This window comes from Penicillium chermesinum (genome assembly GCF_028974085.1).
Source record: "Penicillium chermesinum strain IBT 19713 chromosome Unknown utg000005l:1.0-4115287.0:1.0-4118363.0, whole genome shotgun sequence".
NCBI lineage: Eukaryota > Fungi > Ascomycota > Eurotiomycetes > Eurotiales > Aspergillaceae > Penicillium > Penicillium chermesinum.
The window spans coordinates 1,240,713-1,258,671 of NW_026695315.1; the positions used below are offsets into that span (position 1 = coordinate 1,240,713).

The 17,959-nt window shown below is 50.9% G+C and overlaps 6 protein-coding genes across 6 annotated transcripts; 2 read left to right on the plus strand and 4 right to left on the minus strand.

Annotated features, from left to right (window-relative positions):
* Window positions 1-1,233: 1,233 nt before the first annotated feature.
* On the plus strand, window positions 1,234-4,561 carry N7468_006627 (uncharacterized protein; the record flags this gene model as incomplete). Its single annotated transcript, XM_058475923.1, has 2 exons — window positions 1,234-1,529; window positions 1,582-4,561. 2 exons carry the CDS (start codon window positions 1,234-1,236, stop codon window positions 4,559-4,561), a joined length of 3,276 nt encoding a protein of 1,091 aa, XP_058328813.1.
* Window positions 4,562-5,352: 791 nt separating this feature from the next.
* On the minus strand, window positions 5,353-6,543 carry N7468_006628 (DUF453 domain protein; the record flags this gene model as incomplete). The annotated part of the gene is made up of 1 exon (XM_058475924.1): window positions 5,353-6,543. One exon carries the CDS (start codon window positions 6,541-6,543, stop codon window positions 5,353-5,355), a length of 1,191 nt encoding a protein of 396 aa, XP_058328814.1.
* A 472-nt stretch (window positions 6,544-7,015) lies between these two features.
* N7468_006629 (DUF924 family protein) lies at window positions 7,016-7,864 on the minus strand (the record flags this gene model as incomplete). Its single annotated transcript, XM_058475925.1, has 2 exons — window positions 7,016-7,616; window positions 7,695-7,864. The coding sequence occupies 2 exons, from the start codon at window positions 7,862-7,864 to the stop codon at window positions 7,016-7,018; spliced, it is 771 nt and encodes a 256-aa protein (XP_058328815.1).
* Window positions 7,865-8,827: 963 nt separating this feature from the next.
* On the minus strand, window positions 8,828-10,393 carry erg12 (mevalonate kinase; the record flags this gene model as incomplete). Its single annotated transcript, XM_058475926.1, has 1 exon — window positions 8,828-10,393. One exon carries the CDS (start codon window positions 10,391-10,393, stop codon window positions 8,828-8,830), a length of 1,566 nt encoding a protein of 521 aa, XP_058328816.1.
* An 863-nt stretch (window positions 10,394-11,256) lies between these two features.
* On the minus strand, window positions 11,257-15,009 carry N7468_006631 (putative cation chloride cotransporter; the record flags this gene model as incomplete). The annotated part of the gene is made up of 4 exons (XM_058475927.1): window positions 11,257-13,629; window positions 13,678-13,843; window positions 13,898-14,489; window positions 14,538-15,009. 4 exons carry the CDS (start codon window positions 15,007-15,009, stop codon window positions 11,257-11,259), a joined length of 3,603 nt encoding a protein of 1,200 aa, XP_058328817.1.
* A 456-nt stretch (window positions 15,010-15,465) lies between these two features.
* N7468_006632 (putative amino acid transporter) lies at window positions 15,466-17,785 on the plus strand (the record flags this gene model as incomplete). Its single annotated transcript, XM_058475928.1, has 2 exons — window positions 15,466-17,553; window positions 17,612-17,785. The coding sequence occupies 2 exons, from the start codon at window positions 15,466-15,468 to the stop codon at window positions 17,783-17,785; spliced, it is 2,262 nt and encodes a 753-aa protein (XP_058328818.1).
* Between the last annotated feature and the right edge of the window lie 174 nt (window positions 17,786-17,959).

A 17,959-nucleotide genomic window follows, 5' to 3' on the forward strand; every position in this document is an offset into this window, starting at 1 on the left:
ACGATTTACAAAGACAAATGACTTTCCCAAGTCCCTCGAGGCATTAGGTAGTATTTATGTGCCAGACTCTAGCGACGTTTCATGAAAACCTTGTCAAATGATTGAGCGCCTAAAAGGCGTAGATCAGGGACCGTACGTATTAGACGATTTCAGTTAGCCTTGATACCCTTGTGCGCCATAAGTTTGCGACCCCTCAGTAGCCGCCCACATCTGCCAGCGTCAAGAGCATACTAAAATACGCAGTACGCGCTCGACAGGCCTATTCCTATTTCTTGTGTTCCGCCGGACGCCTATTGACGTTATCATGCTTTGTGTGACTGCTGCAGTGGCCAGTCTCTTAAGGGCCCTCAACTCTGAGCTCAAAGAGACCCCTCAAATCTAAGCACTTTCACGTATACAGATTTAGCGACCCTGCCAATGGCAGAGAACGACTTATACCCTGAGGGTCACAGACTTTTGACTGCCCAGTCTTGAAGCGCCCCCGACCTGTCTGGAACCCGCACGAGCCCCACCCTTCACAAAAAGCTATGGCCTGGTTTGCGGAACCAAGCCACGAGGGACGCTAGCGAGTATGAAGGAAGATCCCTGTTACAAGGGGCTGTTTCATGAAGGGGCAGCGCAAGAGGCATCACACCCAACTCCATCCTTTGATATTAAGGGTCGTGGGGATCAGAGTTGCGATGGGTCGTAGCGCCACTAAATTATGCCGAGCATATCGCCCCCTCGAAACCTCCGCGCCCAGTGTGCATGGATTGCTAATATCCCAAGTCCCACATAGATGAAACTGGGCAATCCGCAAACTGGGTTTGACAGTGTAGAGACTGTGAAATTGACGTCTCCAGATCGGCAGCCACTCCAATGGGACTAAACAAGCTCTTGATGAACGGTCAATAGGTCTGTACTAAGACCCGCTCTCTCTATCTCAAACGGACCCCATTTTAATTTCATCCTTAAAGTTGCGAAGTCCTTGTATACGGAAAGCAATATGGCACGTCGCCTGCGAACTGTAATCTTATCGGCCGTGCAATATGTTCACTTGTTGTTCAAGTTATCTACCAGTAGTAATGTAGCACAGCAGTCACCGCATATGGAATTAGGCCTTTTAGAACCTTCAGAGTGTCTTCGATAACTGGATTGGTCCTCCATTTTAGCGCCGCCAATCACCTGATATTAACATGCATCTGTTGCGATTCTCAGCCGCAGAGCCCCGCGCACTTTTGCCAACATCATACAATGACTATGGCATCGCATGTGCGTTTCGAAGGGGACAATAGTGGGTTCCAACTGGGAAATAATTATGGAAACATACACATCCAAGCCCGTCCTGGTATGTTCAACTTTCTAAGTTGCAGAAATCGAACTAACACGCTCATAGAGCGACCGGAGACTCCACCAGAGCCGCTCTCCACAGTTCCCTTCGATCGTGATCCTGATTTTGTCACCTGTGGGTCGATACTCGATGATATCGATGATAAATGCTCCTCTCCTGCTTCGAGAATTATTGCCCTTTGTGGCCTTGGTGGTGTCGGGTAAGTTTAGAAACGTACAGCGTCATCTACACCAGCTCTAAGCCAATTTCAGGAAATCGCAGTTGGCTATCGAATACTGCTATCGTGTTCGTGAAAGATCACTGGGCACGTGGGTTCTGTGGGTCCATGCGAGTAATGCTGCACGCCTTGAGCTGAGCTACCGTGAGATTGCCGACCGTCTCAAAATCTTCGGACGTAAGGACCCTCAAGCCAGTGTATTTCAACTTCTTCATGACTGGCTTCATGAGTCGAAAAGAGGGAGATGGATATTGATACTGGATAACCTCGACGATGAGAGCCTTCTTAGCGAGTCTGTACAGGCTCACAGCCAAAACAGCGCCCTTCGCAAGCCTTTTCGAGGACTCCTTCCTCGATGTTCCCACGGTACCATCATTCTGACTACACGCCACATGAAGGTAGCGCGGATGATGGCCAAAGAGAGCGATATTCTTGGAATCACTCCCATGGATGAGAAGTTCGCATCCACCTTGATGAAACAGAAACTCACTGTCGGAACGACCGAGAAGGAGATCAAGGAAATTGTGGAAACACTTGAGTTCATGCCCCTTGCAATCGTCCATGCCGCTTCTTACATGGAGCATCAATACCCACCATGGTCGGTGGCAAAATATCTCAAAGTATTTCGAAAAAGCCATCGCCGCTTATTAGTAGATCATGAGGCCGAGCACATGCATCACAGACGTGACACCAGTGCTAGTAATTCAATCTTGGTCACTTGGCAAATCTCTTTTGACTATATCAGACAATCCCATCGATCTGCAGCTAATTTGCTCTCTCTGATGAGCTTCTTCGACAGACAAGGAATCCCGAGAAAGTTCCTTCAGGACCAACGAAGGAATAGCCCTCCTGATCTGCAGACCACCCGCCCGTCGCACAGTGATAGCGAGGAAAGTGCAACTGAATCCGACGAGGACCTCGATTTTAATAGTGACCTCCTGACTCTGAGGGACTTTTCATTCATCTCAATTAACCATGATGGGGCAGAAGAGACCATCGAGATGCACAGACTGGTGCAATTCGCACTCATAAACTGGCTAGAGATACATGAAGAGATTGAGCACTGGAAATCCAGATTCATCCGAATTCTATGCAGTGCATTCCCCGATGAAGTATCAACCCATGAAGAATCATATGGCTGGAAGAAAGCACAAAAATTATTTCCACATGTAAAATCGGCTATGCTACAGCGCCCAAAATCAGACGAAGATCTCCTCCGCTGGGCTTCTTTGCTTTTCAACGCATCGCTTCATGCTTGGGATGGTGGGAAAATTGCAGATATGAAGCAGTTGGTTCTTAATGCAAAAGAGGCGAGAGAGACACTCCTGGGTCCAGAGCACATGAGCACTCTAAAGAGCTCCAAAATACTAGCTCTTGCATATACCCTTCAAGGACGTTTTCCTAAAGCTGAGGTACTCCAAACTCACTTGGTTGAAAACATAAAAACAGGACTGGGAGGTGATAACGAGATGATGATCGACGCTATGAATGATCTTGCTTTGACATATAAAGCTCAGGGGCGATTGCAAGAGGCTGCAGAGCTTCAATGGCAAGTAATGGAGAAAAGCAAAAAGCTCTTTCCTGAAGATCATCCAAACTCGATTGCGGCTCTAGCAAACCTGGCAGCAACATGCAACAAGATGGGTGATTACCAACACGCTGAAATATTAGGAGATACATCAGTCAGGATCTTCGTGCCAAAGCTTGGTCTTCATCACCCTAATACAATGGCGTGCATGGGGAACCTAGCGTCAACGTATATCTCCCAAAATCGCTTCGATGAAGCCAAGGTTTTGCTAGAGCCAGTGCTCGGATTCTCTCAAAGGTTCTACGGAGTCAATAGTCCCAATTGTTTCCCCGCAATGAACAGTCTTGCAACATTACATCAGGAGCAAGGACAATGGGAAGAAGCTGAAAAATTATACATGCAGATACTCACGAGCCCAGAGGCCCATGGAGAGGAGCATCCGGATACCTTAACCGTACTAAGCAACCTTGCCGCTTTGTATAGAAGTGTTAATAATTACGCGAAATCTGTGGAACTCCACGAGCAAGTGGCCAACGTCCGAAAGCGGGTACTTGGAGAGGAGCACCTTGACACGTGTGAAAGCCAGGGTTGCCTAGCGCAAGCCTATGGAGATCAAGGTCGGTGGAAGGATGCAGAGCAAGCCCAAATCAGCTGTCTTCAGGGAGTCAAGTCTGCACTCGGAGAAGATGACCCCCGAACTGTGCACGCTATAAATCATCTTGCCAAGATATTCGAGCATCAAGGTCGAATGCATGATATTTTTGCATATGTAAAAGATGTCTCAAACGTGACGATGCCATATTTGACTCGAATACCAATTCAGGCTCTTACCCCGTCCGGAGAGCAGAGACCCAGCGAGAGATATCACCCAGCGCAGCCACGAGACATCTTTGAGGTTTTCAGTATTCTATGTCAATGTGGCCATGGGGGATTACCTCGTTCCATTATCCTACAAATTTTGGATCACGCGAGATATTGGCTTCTCCATAGGGCGTGGCGAAAGGGCTTCTTACGCGTTACTGAAAACGAATGTCAGGAAAAGACACCATATTTAGCCACCACGCTTGTGCATGGCTCAAAGCATCCGGTTCAGATGATCAAATTTCGAATTATAAGCTATGAACACGGACACGCCTCTCATCCTGAAAGTCATGACACTTCTGAAATCTCGGGGACATGGTTTGATTTGAATATCGAGCCCGGACCTCAACAAGGTCCTGATAGGATCTCAAGACAACGGCACTTGATGACGAATCTATACGCGCGTTTGGGATTTGCACTACATATTATTTCCTTTCCTTCACTGTCAACCCAATGGGTCAGAAATCTCCAAGCTGGAGATCGGATTTCTGTCGTTCCGATGGCTCGTTATCCTGGCTGGGCTAATCATGTTGAAGGAGTGTGCATCGAGGTGTACACTAGCTGTCTTTTGGCTCAACCCATTACCGAGTCACCTTGTGCCGGCGGTATGGAAGTTTGTCATTAACGTGGTAAGAGACAAAAGTGCCGTAGAGTATACTGTCAAATTTGTGACTAACCCTAAGCAAAAATGACAGACTAGGAAAATGCTTCCATTTCTCAGTCGACCACTTATCGGACACTAACTCTGGCTCGTCAAATCAAGGGAAATTCCAGTGCGAAAGCATGCAATCTGTTCTTCGCTGAGGGTTTCGCTGGCAGACATAAGCGCCAAGATACGCTACTTCCTCCGATTTGGCTCATGGATGCGCGCGAACGACTTGGCAGTGATAGCCTTTCCGCCCAGATTTGTCGGCTAAAAAGCCGCGTGCTTTCGCGAAGAGCCCTCGCCGTAGTGATGGTTGGCGGTGACAAGCCAGGGCTGATTTTATCAAGGCCAAATTGCCTGGGTATGTCTCCCGGTCATCTAAGTGGACGACAAATGACCAGAGTAGTCAAGGCTGGAGGCGTCCACTGAGAATGCAATCTTGATTTTGACTTCAGCTGAAGTCAAATTATCATGCCTAATCCAAAGCCATTCCTCTTCAACTGTATGTGGCATTCTAAGTGGCATTAGCGGTGAAATCACCCGAGTCTATCTCACCATGGCATGACGGCTTGCATGAAAAATAGTCAAGTTCATCGTTTATCCGTACCATGATAGGTGCAGAGGGTGCCAAAGTTCCTACCACCACGGAGAAACGATAACAAGTGCGTCCGAGATGTATTAGTTCATACTATGGTTGCTATCTAAAGAGAAAATATTTATATTTTGACATAAATTTAAAATGTTTCAATGTACCAGGTTGACGTCTGGCCCTACTCGCTTTTGTAGTAAATGCGTCCCTCGAATAGCCGCCGCGCGGTGCGAAAGACGGTGGCAGCCTTGAGCTCGCCTCCCTCGAACTGTGCACCGACGAGCAAATTGCCGCTAGCATGCCCAATGGTGATCCCAGCACCATCGATCTGGGTTTCCGTTTTTGACTTAGCCACAGTTGTTCCATCCACTCGTGCAGCACAAGAGAGTGCCAGTGCAACTGTGATGGGTACGGCCTTATGCGGCTGGCCCACAGAGAGTGAGCGCACCACCAGATCAACATCTTGCTCAGTCTGCTTATTCTCAGATGCGTTCGCATCAGCAGAGGGCGGGGGCTTCGCCACCATGCAAATCTTGGGAATGCTCCCTGGCACTTGAGAAGCTGTCTCCGCAATTCCCATCTTGACTCCTGCTTGACGGCGAATAGAATCCAATCGGGGCAAAAGATCAGGATGTGCTGTGATCTCGTCTGGAGTGAGATTGCCCGCAACTCCCAGATCGTCTGCGCAGACGAAGACACATGGATTTGCGACATCAATGCAGGTTACTGGGACCCCGTCAAATGTATCTTGCACGTTTCCAGTGGGAAGAAGTTTTCCGGTCACAGCGCCGGAAGGGTCGATGAAATCAAGCTGGATACGGGCAGCAGTGCCCGCAACGCCGTCAATGGCGAAATCACCACTTGACGCAGCCTCGCCTTCGACAACAGGGAAGCTCGCATTGATCAGCTTTCCTGTGTTCGTGTTGTGGATTCGCACGGTTGCCCACTCGGAATCTTGAGGGGCGACAAGCTGCTGGTCGATAGCATAGGGTCCAACAGCACTGCTCATGTTTCCACAATTGCTGGAATAATCAACATCTCTATTCTTGACACCAAGGGATACAAACGTATAGTCGACGTCTGCCTCCGGATGCGTCGGCTTGCCCACGACACAGACTTTGGATAGGCTGGAAATGCCGCCGCCCAGCCCGTCGAGCTGACGACCATAGGGATCTGGGCTACCAATCACCCCGCGAAAGATCGGATCCCAGTCTGCGCGATTTGAAGGTAAGTCTGATTGGTTGAAGAAGACGGCTCGAGAAGTGCCTCCGCGGTAGTACGCCGCCGGAAGCGACAGTTGTTTCTTGGTCGCAGTACCCAAACGCCGCCTGGCAGCCGACAAAAGGGGAAGACGAAAAGAGCTCTTTAACATGCTGTTGGATCCAAATCCAAGGTCTAAGATATAGTAGTATAGAGAGTAAGTGTATAAAAGCTCTTCATCGGGATCGAACCTAGGTCTATAGCTAATAATACCAAGCTTGGAAGACTACCGAGGTGGAAATGTCCCTCCGGTTCCCGCTGCGGATGCATCCGACCCTCCTTTGCAGTCATTTGGATACCTTTGCTACATCTACGATAACCAGTCGTTGGACCAGGGTGGAGCTCAAGACTTTTCGACTCTTGACTCGATGTTGATTGACCCTGGGCCGATCTGGTCATGAAAGGCGTCAATATGAGCTTCACGTTCTCTTGATCTATTCCATCTGTTTCTCTAGCACACTCTCGGTCCAGCGCAACTACAACCATAAACGTAAACGAAGGGCCTTAACGCAGTACATCTCCACATCCATTATCATTACATACAAGGCTAATCCCTCTAGAATACAAATTCACCCAAGTTCAGCCTATCCAAACGTCTCACCCCCATTTTCCAAATACTCCGCCTCCTCAAGCGTAGACTCCCTTCCCATCGCCTGATTCCGATGCGGATACTTTCCAAACCGCTCCACGATAGCCTTATGTCTGGCCTCAAAGTCCAGCAGTGCCTTCAATCTCTCTCTCAGCTCCTCCTCCCGCCCCTTCAAAACATCATAACACGCCTTCTCCCTTCCCTCCAACGACCCCGCATCCGCCTTCAAAAATCCCTCAAAATCCTCCCGCGTCTCCTCATGCAATCGTATCGCCCGCTCATGGACCCCCAAATCCTCCGAATGCATAAGGGGCAAAAAGAACCAAGTCCGATACGCAAGTCGCCACCGCACGTCCGGATCCAGCATCGGGATTCCGCGCTCAACAGCCTCCAGCGCGACACCCACCGCCAGCGGATCGAACTGGCTGAACACGATCTTTGCCGCATCGCCGCGGTAGCAGTTCCGAGGGATCTGGTCCAGGAGCAGGAGCAGACTAACCCAATTCAGACACGAGGATGTGTCGACCGCAGCGAGGAGCTCGGGGGCTGTGGCGCCGGTATTGAGAAGAGTATCTAGCGCGGGCTTGAACTGCTCTCTGGTTTAACAGTGTTATTAGTAGCTTTATTTTGCGTTTAAGTGGGGGCCATGAGGGAGAAGCAGGGTCAGGACATACACGCAGGCTGCGTCGAATTGCTCGTCTTTCTTGAACCAGCGCATTTGGTCCTCCTTGCCCGGCAGGATCCGGGCATCTTCGGTACAGATGTGGCTGAACCAGAAGTTATTTACTTGAGAGAGGAGTGCCGGGGTCAGGGTGCGGTTTAGGGTTTCTTGCTTGCTGGCCATGGTGGGCTTGGTTGAGTGGAACTGGCGTGCGTGGGTGGACTGCGGGATTCGCGGTCCTAGGGGCTGGCTATACGCTTGTACTTGTGTGTACTTGTGTTCAATGACAGCATGCTTTGGATACAGTCGACTGATGAGTCTTGAAGAGTATGTCCAGGGTGCAAGTCGCGTTGGTTTAAGCTAACGCTCGAATTGGATTAGTTAGCTTGTTGATGCGCTGTCAGAGGTTTGTTATTACCTTGCTGGCAGACGCCAATTGAAGCATAGTGCACTGTACGTTGCTATTCACAGGAAGACGATATGTTAAAGGAGTCTATGCATCTGAATCGAGCTTCCATGTATTAGCTCTCAGGGACGGGGTTTCTCCACTCTCATGGAACGGAGTCGGTCCCGGAGTTAAGATCGCTGAGTAATGAACGTAACTAGTTTATAAGCGCGCTGCCAGGTTCCAAGGTTCACCTGAGCTGCGCAGCCCGCTTATAAACTACGTGACTATGTCCACGGGTGGGTCGAGGGCTCCTGGGCTGCTATCAGATCGACAATCCCCTGGTCTACTTGTACGATCTACAGGCAGAGGCAATATTCCATTGGATTCGTCAGTTTGATTATTATTCCGTTCATCCGGCCCTTTCTTCTATTAAGATTACCCTGCGCCGAATTATGCTAATGTAAAAGACTGAGGGGTCCATACGGGCTATTCAACTCAAGTGAACCATGACGATGACAACCCAGAGAGGCATGGAAGCCGCTCAAAGATCGAGTTTTGATCATGTTCACAGAAGAACTCGCGAATATGGCGTGAAAAAGTGTATGGTGGATAGGTTGTACAGAGAATCGAACATGACTGGGGAATAGGCACTGCAAAATGAGATACTTAAACCGAAAAGGAGGTGGGAAGGGCATACAAAGCTTCGTGAGGCGTTGGAGGCGTTGGTGACGGAGTAATGCACAGCGGCATGCTCAGTATCAGTCCGTAGCACGTTTCCAGAACTTCCAACCCTGACGCTTCTCGTGGAATCCGACACCCACCAAGCGCTCAATACCCGCGTGGCCCTCAGCGTTCTCGAACTTCTGTTGATCAATTTCCTCGCCACCTTCCTCGTCGTCAGAGCCGTTGCGCAGGACAGCGGGGTAAAGCACCCCAATGCCGTCACCACCAAGAGTGGTCTGATACTTGGCGAAGCCCTCTTGAGCCAATTGGTTCTTGAGGTTCAGAACCGCCTCCGGCTCGGCATTGGGGCGCAGCAAAGTTACTGCGCACCCACCCCCGCCAGCGCCAGTCAATTTAGTCCAGCCAATATCGGACTGATCCACTAACTCACGGATCCGCTCCAGACGCGGATGTGACACCCCCAACGAGACGAGAAGGCCATGGTTAAGACGCATCAAGGTTCCAAAGTGGGCCGTCGTGTCGTCTGAAGAACCGTCAAAGTCAGGGGATTGGAGAAGGTCCTGGGCTGATGTTGTGACCTGGTCGATAGCATCAAGAATAGACTCCGTTACCACCGGATGGGCCTTTTTCAAGGCACCGACCTTCGCGACTTCAATCGCAGTTGAGCGAGTCTGCTGGGTATCAACAATGAGGAGAGGCAATTCGGGAAATGCAGGTAGGGAGGTGACTATAGGGGGTTTTGCGTAGTCAACACGCCTAAATATCACAGCCTTTCCGCCTGCGGAGACTGTGTTGTCGACGCCGCTAGGATTTCCATGGATACACATTTCACCCACAAATGCCCAGCGGTTGATACGATCTATTTGGCTTTCGGCCTCTGCTGGCTCCTGATCGGGGTGGGGGCCGGCGAGTGTACGAATCTGGAGTAGCAGGGCAGCACTCATACAGACACATACACTGGCACTGCTGCCCAAGCCGGCGCCGGTGGGGATTGTGGAGCGGAGAGTGTAGATGGCGCCTGGGCTTTCCGGGGAGCCCAGTGACATGAAGAGGAACAGGAAGGCGAGGGCGGAACGGACGTGAGGTTTGCGCGTTTCCTCGGGGACATTCAGCGAAACGTTCTCGAGGTGCGGCTCGATGGCTTTCAACAGTTCGGGGTCAAGAGAGGTAACCCTGTCGTAGTAGGTGGTCTTCTTTTCGGGGGATTTGAAGATTCCCCATGGGAGAGAATCGATGTCCCAGGTATGATTTAAGCCCAAATCACGGAAGTTCAAGGTAATTGTGCGATGCGATTTGGAGAGCGTAGTGACCAAGAGATAGGACCGAAGCGAAATGGCCGCCGCTAGGGCAGCTCTACCGTACACGACCGCATGTTCACCGTACACAATGACCTTGCCCGGCGCAGAGACCATAAAGGCCGGGGCCATAGGAGAGGAAGCCTTGCGCGACATGCCTGGTCGTTTGGTTGAATTGCCGTTCAACGCGCGGGAGCCGGAGGAGCTGTCGTAGTCTGTAGAATCCGAGTGGGCGCCGTTCAGGCGAGGGTGGCCGTTTTGTAGAGATTCGGTTTCGAAGCGGGCGGCGGGGCGACTGGCCAGTGGTACGCTTACGCTGCCATTGAGTTGCGAAGCAACTGACATGGTCGAGATTGGAATTCAGGGGTGGGAGGAGCGACCCGGGGGAACGGGAAGAAAAGCAATAGGATCCAGAGAACCAAAGAATCATAAACAGGCGGGCATGTTCGACCACCCGCAAATCGCGCAACGCAAGAAACAGCTGGCGCAGAAAGGCGAGCCACGTCTGGAATCTCGAGCTGATATCGATCAGCAATGCTCTATTTTACGAGTATACCAAGGCACGCATCTCCGCCAATCGTTCTCCTGCAGTCTGCTATTGGTCAGCCCGCCTGAGGTCGGGCCTATCAGCTTCCGTCCATTTTCTGCAATTTTCTGCCTTCGATCTTCTGCTTCTAGTCTATGCCCAGGTGGGGTTAGGTCTGCTTTGGGGCGTCGCAAGTGTGAAAGACTGGAGCTGACCGGGCACTGGCACTACTGTTAGCAGTAAACATCTCGAGTCGCTTCAGCCCCGCCACACGCCCTGCGTAACCCACAGTCAATATCAGACTGCCGCAGCCAAATCGGCACTAGACGTGTCGTAAAAGGGTTTTGCAGAGGCCTGGCTGCGCTGGGATCCAGTGTTCATGAAGTATGTACTAGTATTGATATTTCATCTATGTAAAGTCCGGTGCAGCGTTGTGCTACAGTACAGTCCCGAAAGGTACCACATGTAATCATGGAATGCAAAATCGACATTCAAAGGTTCATCGTCACGGTCATGCTATTGCTGTGAACGAGAAGGCAAGGCGGCAGATCCTGCCACAGCACTTCCAGGTCACTGAGATAAGAAACGCAATCTTCTTCGCTGCGCCAAGTCCCCTCTACCGGCGATGGTAGAGTGGTAAAGATGACGGCCGTTTCGCTGCTTTGCTGGAGCATCAGCTCGTTCAAGATGAGATGCTGAGCCCGGCTCGGCAAGTCGTTGAATGAAAGAGGAACAGAAGCTGGGCCCGGAAAGCCTGTCGCTTTACGATTGGCCGGACCGCTGCTAGAGGGCGACGCGGCGCCAGGTCCTCGAGCATAGATTGAGTCAAACTTGTTGAAACGCGGGGGGATGCGCTTGACTCGAACATGATCGAGGGACCAGCGTCATCTTCGGTATTGACCTTAGCTTCCGGAATCGGTGACGAGCTGAAACGGTTGCTAGATGCAGACCGACTCATTGACGGTCGATTCGATTGGCTAGGAAGGTTAGAGAGAGAAGCTGGGGACTTGGTCTTCGGAGATGCTTCTTCAGCCACAATTTTAGGGATAGTAGATTCTGCAGCTGAGGTTGGAATGGATCCTTGCTCTCCTGAGAAACTGGGCTGCGGCTGGGAACGAGTCTTGGGGCTAATCCCAGAGCTTCGATCGGCACTCCTGGTGCGGGCAGAATTTCGCGTGAACGCAAAGTCCGGTCGAAGTCCGTCCTTGGGGACAGGGGCGGCTTCATCCTCGGGCTCGCTGACGTATGAGTCCAGGTCACTGTCGGCGCTACTTTCGCTGCTGGAATCGTCCCCGTCATAGTCCACAAATGCGTCCAGCAGACGATGGGTTTGCATTCCCAAGTTCAGTCCGCCCATAGCCCTGAATGATGATACAGAACGCCGACGTCGAGTAGACTCGATGAGTTTGCGTAGTCCGCTAACACGGCTGCTCAGGGACTTGCCTTCACTCTCTCCACTCTCAGGGGCCCCCGCTGGCGTTTGACCTGAAGGTCGGATATCAACATTACCGGTCTCATCCAAGTCACCATAGTTATTGCGGGCCTGCAAAGCTCCTTGCCACCATTCTTCGGCGCCCAAAACGGATTGCACTTTCTCTTGGGCATCCTCTACTTCCGGAGACGTATCGCCATTGACGATGATCCGATAGGATTTGACGTCGCCGCAGGCAAGCCAGAAGACAAGAACTTCAGCCTGTATGCGCAATTTCTCGAGAAGAGCTTCGACTCGAGCTCTTTCCTCTTCAACATCCGTCTCATATTCAACGAACACGGCGACTCGGAGTTGATATGTCTTTTTCCAAGATGGAACAGTATTCAAAATACAGCCCAGCTGAAGAATGAGAGTATAAGTATCGAAATTGGTTGTCGTCACGTTTTGCTTGCTTTCGCTATCGGCCCCCAGTTCTGCTGACATCTGAATCGGCCACAGATCAATGTACTTCTTCGTATGATGTCCATTGCGGTCTGGTAGTTCAAGCTCCTCAAACCCCTTTGCCACGGCGACGTTTATCCGAAGCTTGAACAAGAGGTCTTCAAGAATAGTCACATAGCTTTGAATCGACATTGGCTTTTCAGGTAGAGCTGCTGTCGTGGCGTCATCCGGCTCTCGAGGAAAGGCGGATGACCGACGCCGTGATTTGCTGCTGGCCGAGAAAGTCTCCACGAGCGAATGATCCTCTCTAAACTGGTCAATTACAACAATGTTGGGCCGCATGCCTCCCAGCCCGGAACTGAGAACAATGTTGCGCATTCCCCATTCAGCAGCAGGGGCCACGGCGACATTCACAAACGCTTTTATTTTGGAATATTCCACTAGCTTGGTCCATGTCGTCTGCTGGCGACGGGCCTCCGGTACGGCTGAGGAAAAGTCTTCGGTAACAATGACATGGCCCAGCACGAACAGCGCACCTTTCTTGAGCGAATTGCAAAACGAAACCATCTTATACTGCCTGTCAAGATCACTGACAAAGAGCAGAATCTGAGGGCGCCAGAATTTAACATGTTCGGGGCGCAGACGGAGCAGATATTTGCGCACCTGATGATAGATCAAACTTTGGCTGACATCCCCCCAGGGCTTGGGTGGACAGCTGTAGTGTATGAACAAGAAAATCACGATCAGTATTCCAACACAGCCAGCAGCATAGAGCCCATCCACGAAGAACATGCTCATCCCACTGACGAGTGTACCTGCAGCGGCCGTCTGCCAATTGAAATAACGAAAGGATGGTCTAAAGTTCGGTGCGGATCCGATTTTCAGTAAGAAACAAGCCAGGTTCATCACAAGGAAAGTCATCAAGTATGCCATGGTAATGAATGAGGCGATCCGATTGATGTCAAACAGCATCGTTATTTGCGCAAATATGAAGGTCACAATAATGGCATATATGGGGTCATCGCTCTTCTTAGTACCTTGACCAAACAAGTTGAGCCCTGGTAGCAAACTGTCTCGAGCAATGGCTTGCAGAAGTTTTGCAGACCCGATAACACCCATCAAGGCGGAGAAGAAAGTAGTTGCAAATTCTCCGAGAAGAATTATGGTGTCGGAGAAATTGACCTAGTAAGGTTAGAAAAGTTCAACATGAAGTTGGCGCAGGAGACTCACAATTTGTATCACATTCACATTGTTATAAAGGGACTCTCGGGTAATAGAAGCTGCCATTGCACCAACGACCAGCGCATAAGTTACAAAAGTCAGCGCCAGGCCAGCCAGCGTGCCCTTGGGGATGGCCTGACTTGGGTTCCTCAGATCCCCAGACATGCTTGCGCCTCTACGAATGGTTAGTAAGAGACCATGACTATGAATGGTTCAGAGACACACTTACGCGAAGATGCCTCCTGTTGCAGGGAACAGGATACCGAAAAGATCTTGAAACGTCTCCTTTCCGCGTAACTGACTTCCTGCTGCATTTTTGGTTAAACGGGGCTTCAAATTCCCCATCAAGGTTTGCATGCTCAGTCCCGTAAACTCCACGCCGTCTTTAACCGAGTGGAATGGCTTCATGAAAATAGCGGACAATGGAATGCTAAATGTAGCAATCAAGAGGATTACCAGCAGACCATTGCTAGCTTTGGCGAAGATGGAGCTTCCAGCTAAGCAAATAGCTGTGCAGAGGACCAAGACCACAGTACCCCAGAGATACTGCCACCAGAACCCTTCCGCAAGAAAGTTGCTCAAGGCCCCAGAGACAACACCAAAGTTTTGTGTCAGACAGTCAATCAATCCGACGGCATTCATGCCCGTGTTGAATACATAGCCCAAGTAGAACACGATACCAATGGAGCCACCAAACTCCGGTCCCAGAGAACGAGAAATCAAGTAATACGCCCCACCGCCTCGCACAGTGCCATTCGTCGCAATTGCAGAGAGAGACATTGTGGTTACCAGGTTAATCAAATAGGATACAACCAGAAGACCTGCTCTTGGTTAGCCGTTAACTCCTCTTCGAAGCTTTTGAAATTTACCTAGTATGCCTAGCAACCCTGCTTGGCCCAAGATGAAGCCAAAACGCAGGAACATCAAAATACTCAGCACATTCAATGTTGTCGGCACAAAAACTCCAGAAAAAGTACCGAGCTTCTTGGACTCCTCCGCTGTACGAGACCTATGTCCATTCTTGTCTTTCTTATCGTTGCTAGCTCCGCTCAATGGGCTTTTCGACAGGGGCATATGTACCAGCGCACTCGCCGGGTTTTGCTGGGAAGATTGGCCCGCATCCAATTCTCCTGTTGTCCCACTCCACCATTTTGGAAGATCGCGAATATGTGATGGACGCTGGGCCGTCGCAGGTGTCGTGGAGGCCCTTTCCGGCGGAGCAGATGGCTCCAGGGGACCTTCAGAAGTGCTTTCTTGGCGTCCTGGCTCCCCAGGATCGAGGCGAACAGCATCTTCTTCGGCAGTTCGAGTTAAGAAGTTCGGGCGTCTGCGGGTTGACATTTCGCAGTCCTAGTACTGGTCTCTGCCAGGTTCGGCGTTCAAGCACAATCGGCTACCGGTGAAACATGAGGGGGGGAAAGATAGGCTGTGAGAGAAATAATGAGAAGAAGACACGATCTAGAAGACTAATAAACCGCGCCCACCAAAACAAAAGCAAAGATATAAACTCGATGTTAACGCCGCGGACGTCACCAAACGCGCAATGACGTTCGGGGAGAACAAACAATGCAAAATGTCGAGCCCCGGGCTTGCCAGTGTGTGACCCGCACTCGCCGATCCACTCCTGGACGTGACAGTTCTTCTTCGTCTCTAGTCCCTAGGAACGTCGATTCCATTGCTCTGTATATCTAGCTTCTGTCCTCTGGGCATAGGGCATCGTCGACTTGGCTGCCCGCTTTTTGTGTCTCCTAGATGCCCTGAACCCCACATTCTTAATTGAAATCAGGAGCTGCCAACATGGCGGACAACGGCGAGAGCTCCTCGCAGAACCCCTCTCGATCTTTACCCATTTCGGCCTCCTCAATTCGCTCGACTTCGCCAGCCCCTGATGGTTCAAATCGACAAGCCTCGATTGCTCGACTTGCTTCACCTGTTCCGTCGTCTCCGGCATTTGGAACTTCTCCGTCATCGCGCCAGGGTGTTCCCTCCAGTCGCCCTATAACTACATCCGGCACAGTGGCCTCCGATCATGACTTCCGCGCTGTGCCTTATCCGCCCTCACTTCCAGGCCCCGGTCAGTCGATGATTGCGTCCCAGCTCCAGGAGAGCCTCGGCCGGTCACCCCCAAGACTCGGGACCCCCTCACGAGCTGGGGAGCCTGCCGGGCTTCATTCGGCTGTGGAGAACCGCGCGATCAACTCGCAATATGGATCTTTCGATATGAGAAGTGTTGGGGAAGCAAATCCCCCACTTGAGGACCCAGAGGTGGTGAAGCGACACCTTGTCCTCCCACAACATGCCACCGACCACCGTGAAACAGGTCCTGAGCTCGGTACCAGCATTGGTGACGAGAATTTCTCGAGCCTTCAACTTCAAGGTGGTGATATGACCCGAGAAGTATATCGTTGGGCCGAGGATGCGGAATCAGAGAACCGCTTTGCCCGCAGTAAAAGTTTCAGTATCAGTCGACCAACTCCGGAGACTCAGACAGAGGATATCCAGACCATTTTAATTCCCGGAGGATTTCGACGTGATTTCTTGCGCCGGACTGCAGCCAGTCCTCATCGCGGAAGTACCCATGGATCGAATCATGGAGGTGCACCTCCTCAACCTCAGCTGCCGACAACGAACTTCCTAGAATTCCTGACGCTGTACGGCCACTTTGCTGGTGAGGAACTCGAGGAAGATGACGAGGTTTTGGGACCCGATGAGTACTTTTCGTCGGGTAACTGGGATGACCAAGACGAGGGCCGAGAGTCGGGAGAAGACGCAGCTCTGCTACAAGGCGATAATGCACGCCGAAGGGTTCGGAAGAGGAAGCATAAGCAGCGAGCACCTGCAGGAACTTCAACCACCACCGGTGCTGTTCTTCTACTTCTCAAGTCTTTCGTGGGCACCGGAATCCTCTTCCTTCCTCGAGCATTCTTGAATGGGGGTCTGCTGTTCAGTTCCCTTGTTCTACTTGCTGTCTCGTTGCTGAGTTATTACGCATTTATCCTGCTGGTCAACACCCGCATGAGAATCGAAGGATCGTTCGGTGATATTGGCGGAATCCTGTACGGCAAGCATATGCGTCGCATCATTCTCGGATCTATTGTCCTCAGTCAGCTGGGATTCGTGTCCGCATACATTGTCTTCGTCTCCCAAAATCTGCAGGCTTTTGTCTTGGCCGTGAGCAAGTGCAAGTCTTTCATTGACATCAAGGTTATGGTTTTGGTGCAGCTCATCATCTTCTTGCCATTGTCACTCATTCGTGATATCAGCAAGCTTGGTTTCACCGCCCTTATCGCCGATGTCTTCATTCTTTTGGGTCTGCTCTACATCTATTATTACGATGCTGTGACTTTGATCGGAAACGGGGGTATCTCGGATGTCATTTCGTTCAATCCCGCGACTTGGTCCATGTTCATCGGCACGGCTATCTTCACCTATGAGGGGGTTGGACTTATTATCCCTATCCAAGAATCGATGAAGCAGCCCCAACGCTTCCCTGGTGTCTTGGCCGGTGTCATGGTAATAATCACGCTGATTTTCCTTTCCGCCGGTGCTCTTAGCTACGCGGCTTATGGCTCTGCGACGAAAACAGTTATCCTTCTTAATCTGCCGCAAGACGACAAATTTGTCAACGTGGTCCAACTTCTCTATTCGCTCGCTATCTTGCTGAGTACGCCACTCCAGCTCTTCCCTGCCATCCGTATCATGGAGAACGAGCTGTTCACGCGGAGTGGGAAGTACAATCCATACATAAAGTGGCAGAAGAATGGTTTCCGCTTCTTCCTAGTTCTCGTCTGTGCTGTCGTTGCCTGGGCTGGTGCAGACGATTTGGATAAATTTGTTGCCCTTGTAGGAAGCTTTGCTTGCGTCCCATTGATCTACGTCTATCCAGTAAGTGATCCGGGCATTACGTCGTACCAGCTATGTACTAACCACCATCTCTCTATAGCCACTCCTCCATCTGCGCGGTTGCGCCGGCTCCAAACGCCAGGCAATTGCGGATGTTGTTCTCGCCGTCTTTGGTGGCATTGTATGCATATATACCACGTTTCTCACTATCCAAAACTGGATGGGTGGCCAAGCTGCTCCAAGTCCCGGCTATTGTGATTCTCCTGGGAACTAATCGGTGACATCACAACGTGAGCTTCTCTTTTTGCCTCCATCTCCTGTGCCTTTACTCTTGATTGGCATGGTACTATTCGTTTGGCCTTTGCATCAGGGAAGAATCACGATCTTGGTGTTAAGGGTTTCTCGCTTTTAAGCCTTTCTACTGGTTGTCTTTTTTGTATAAAATCCG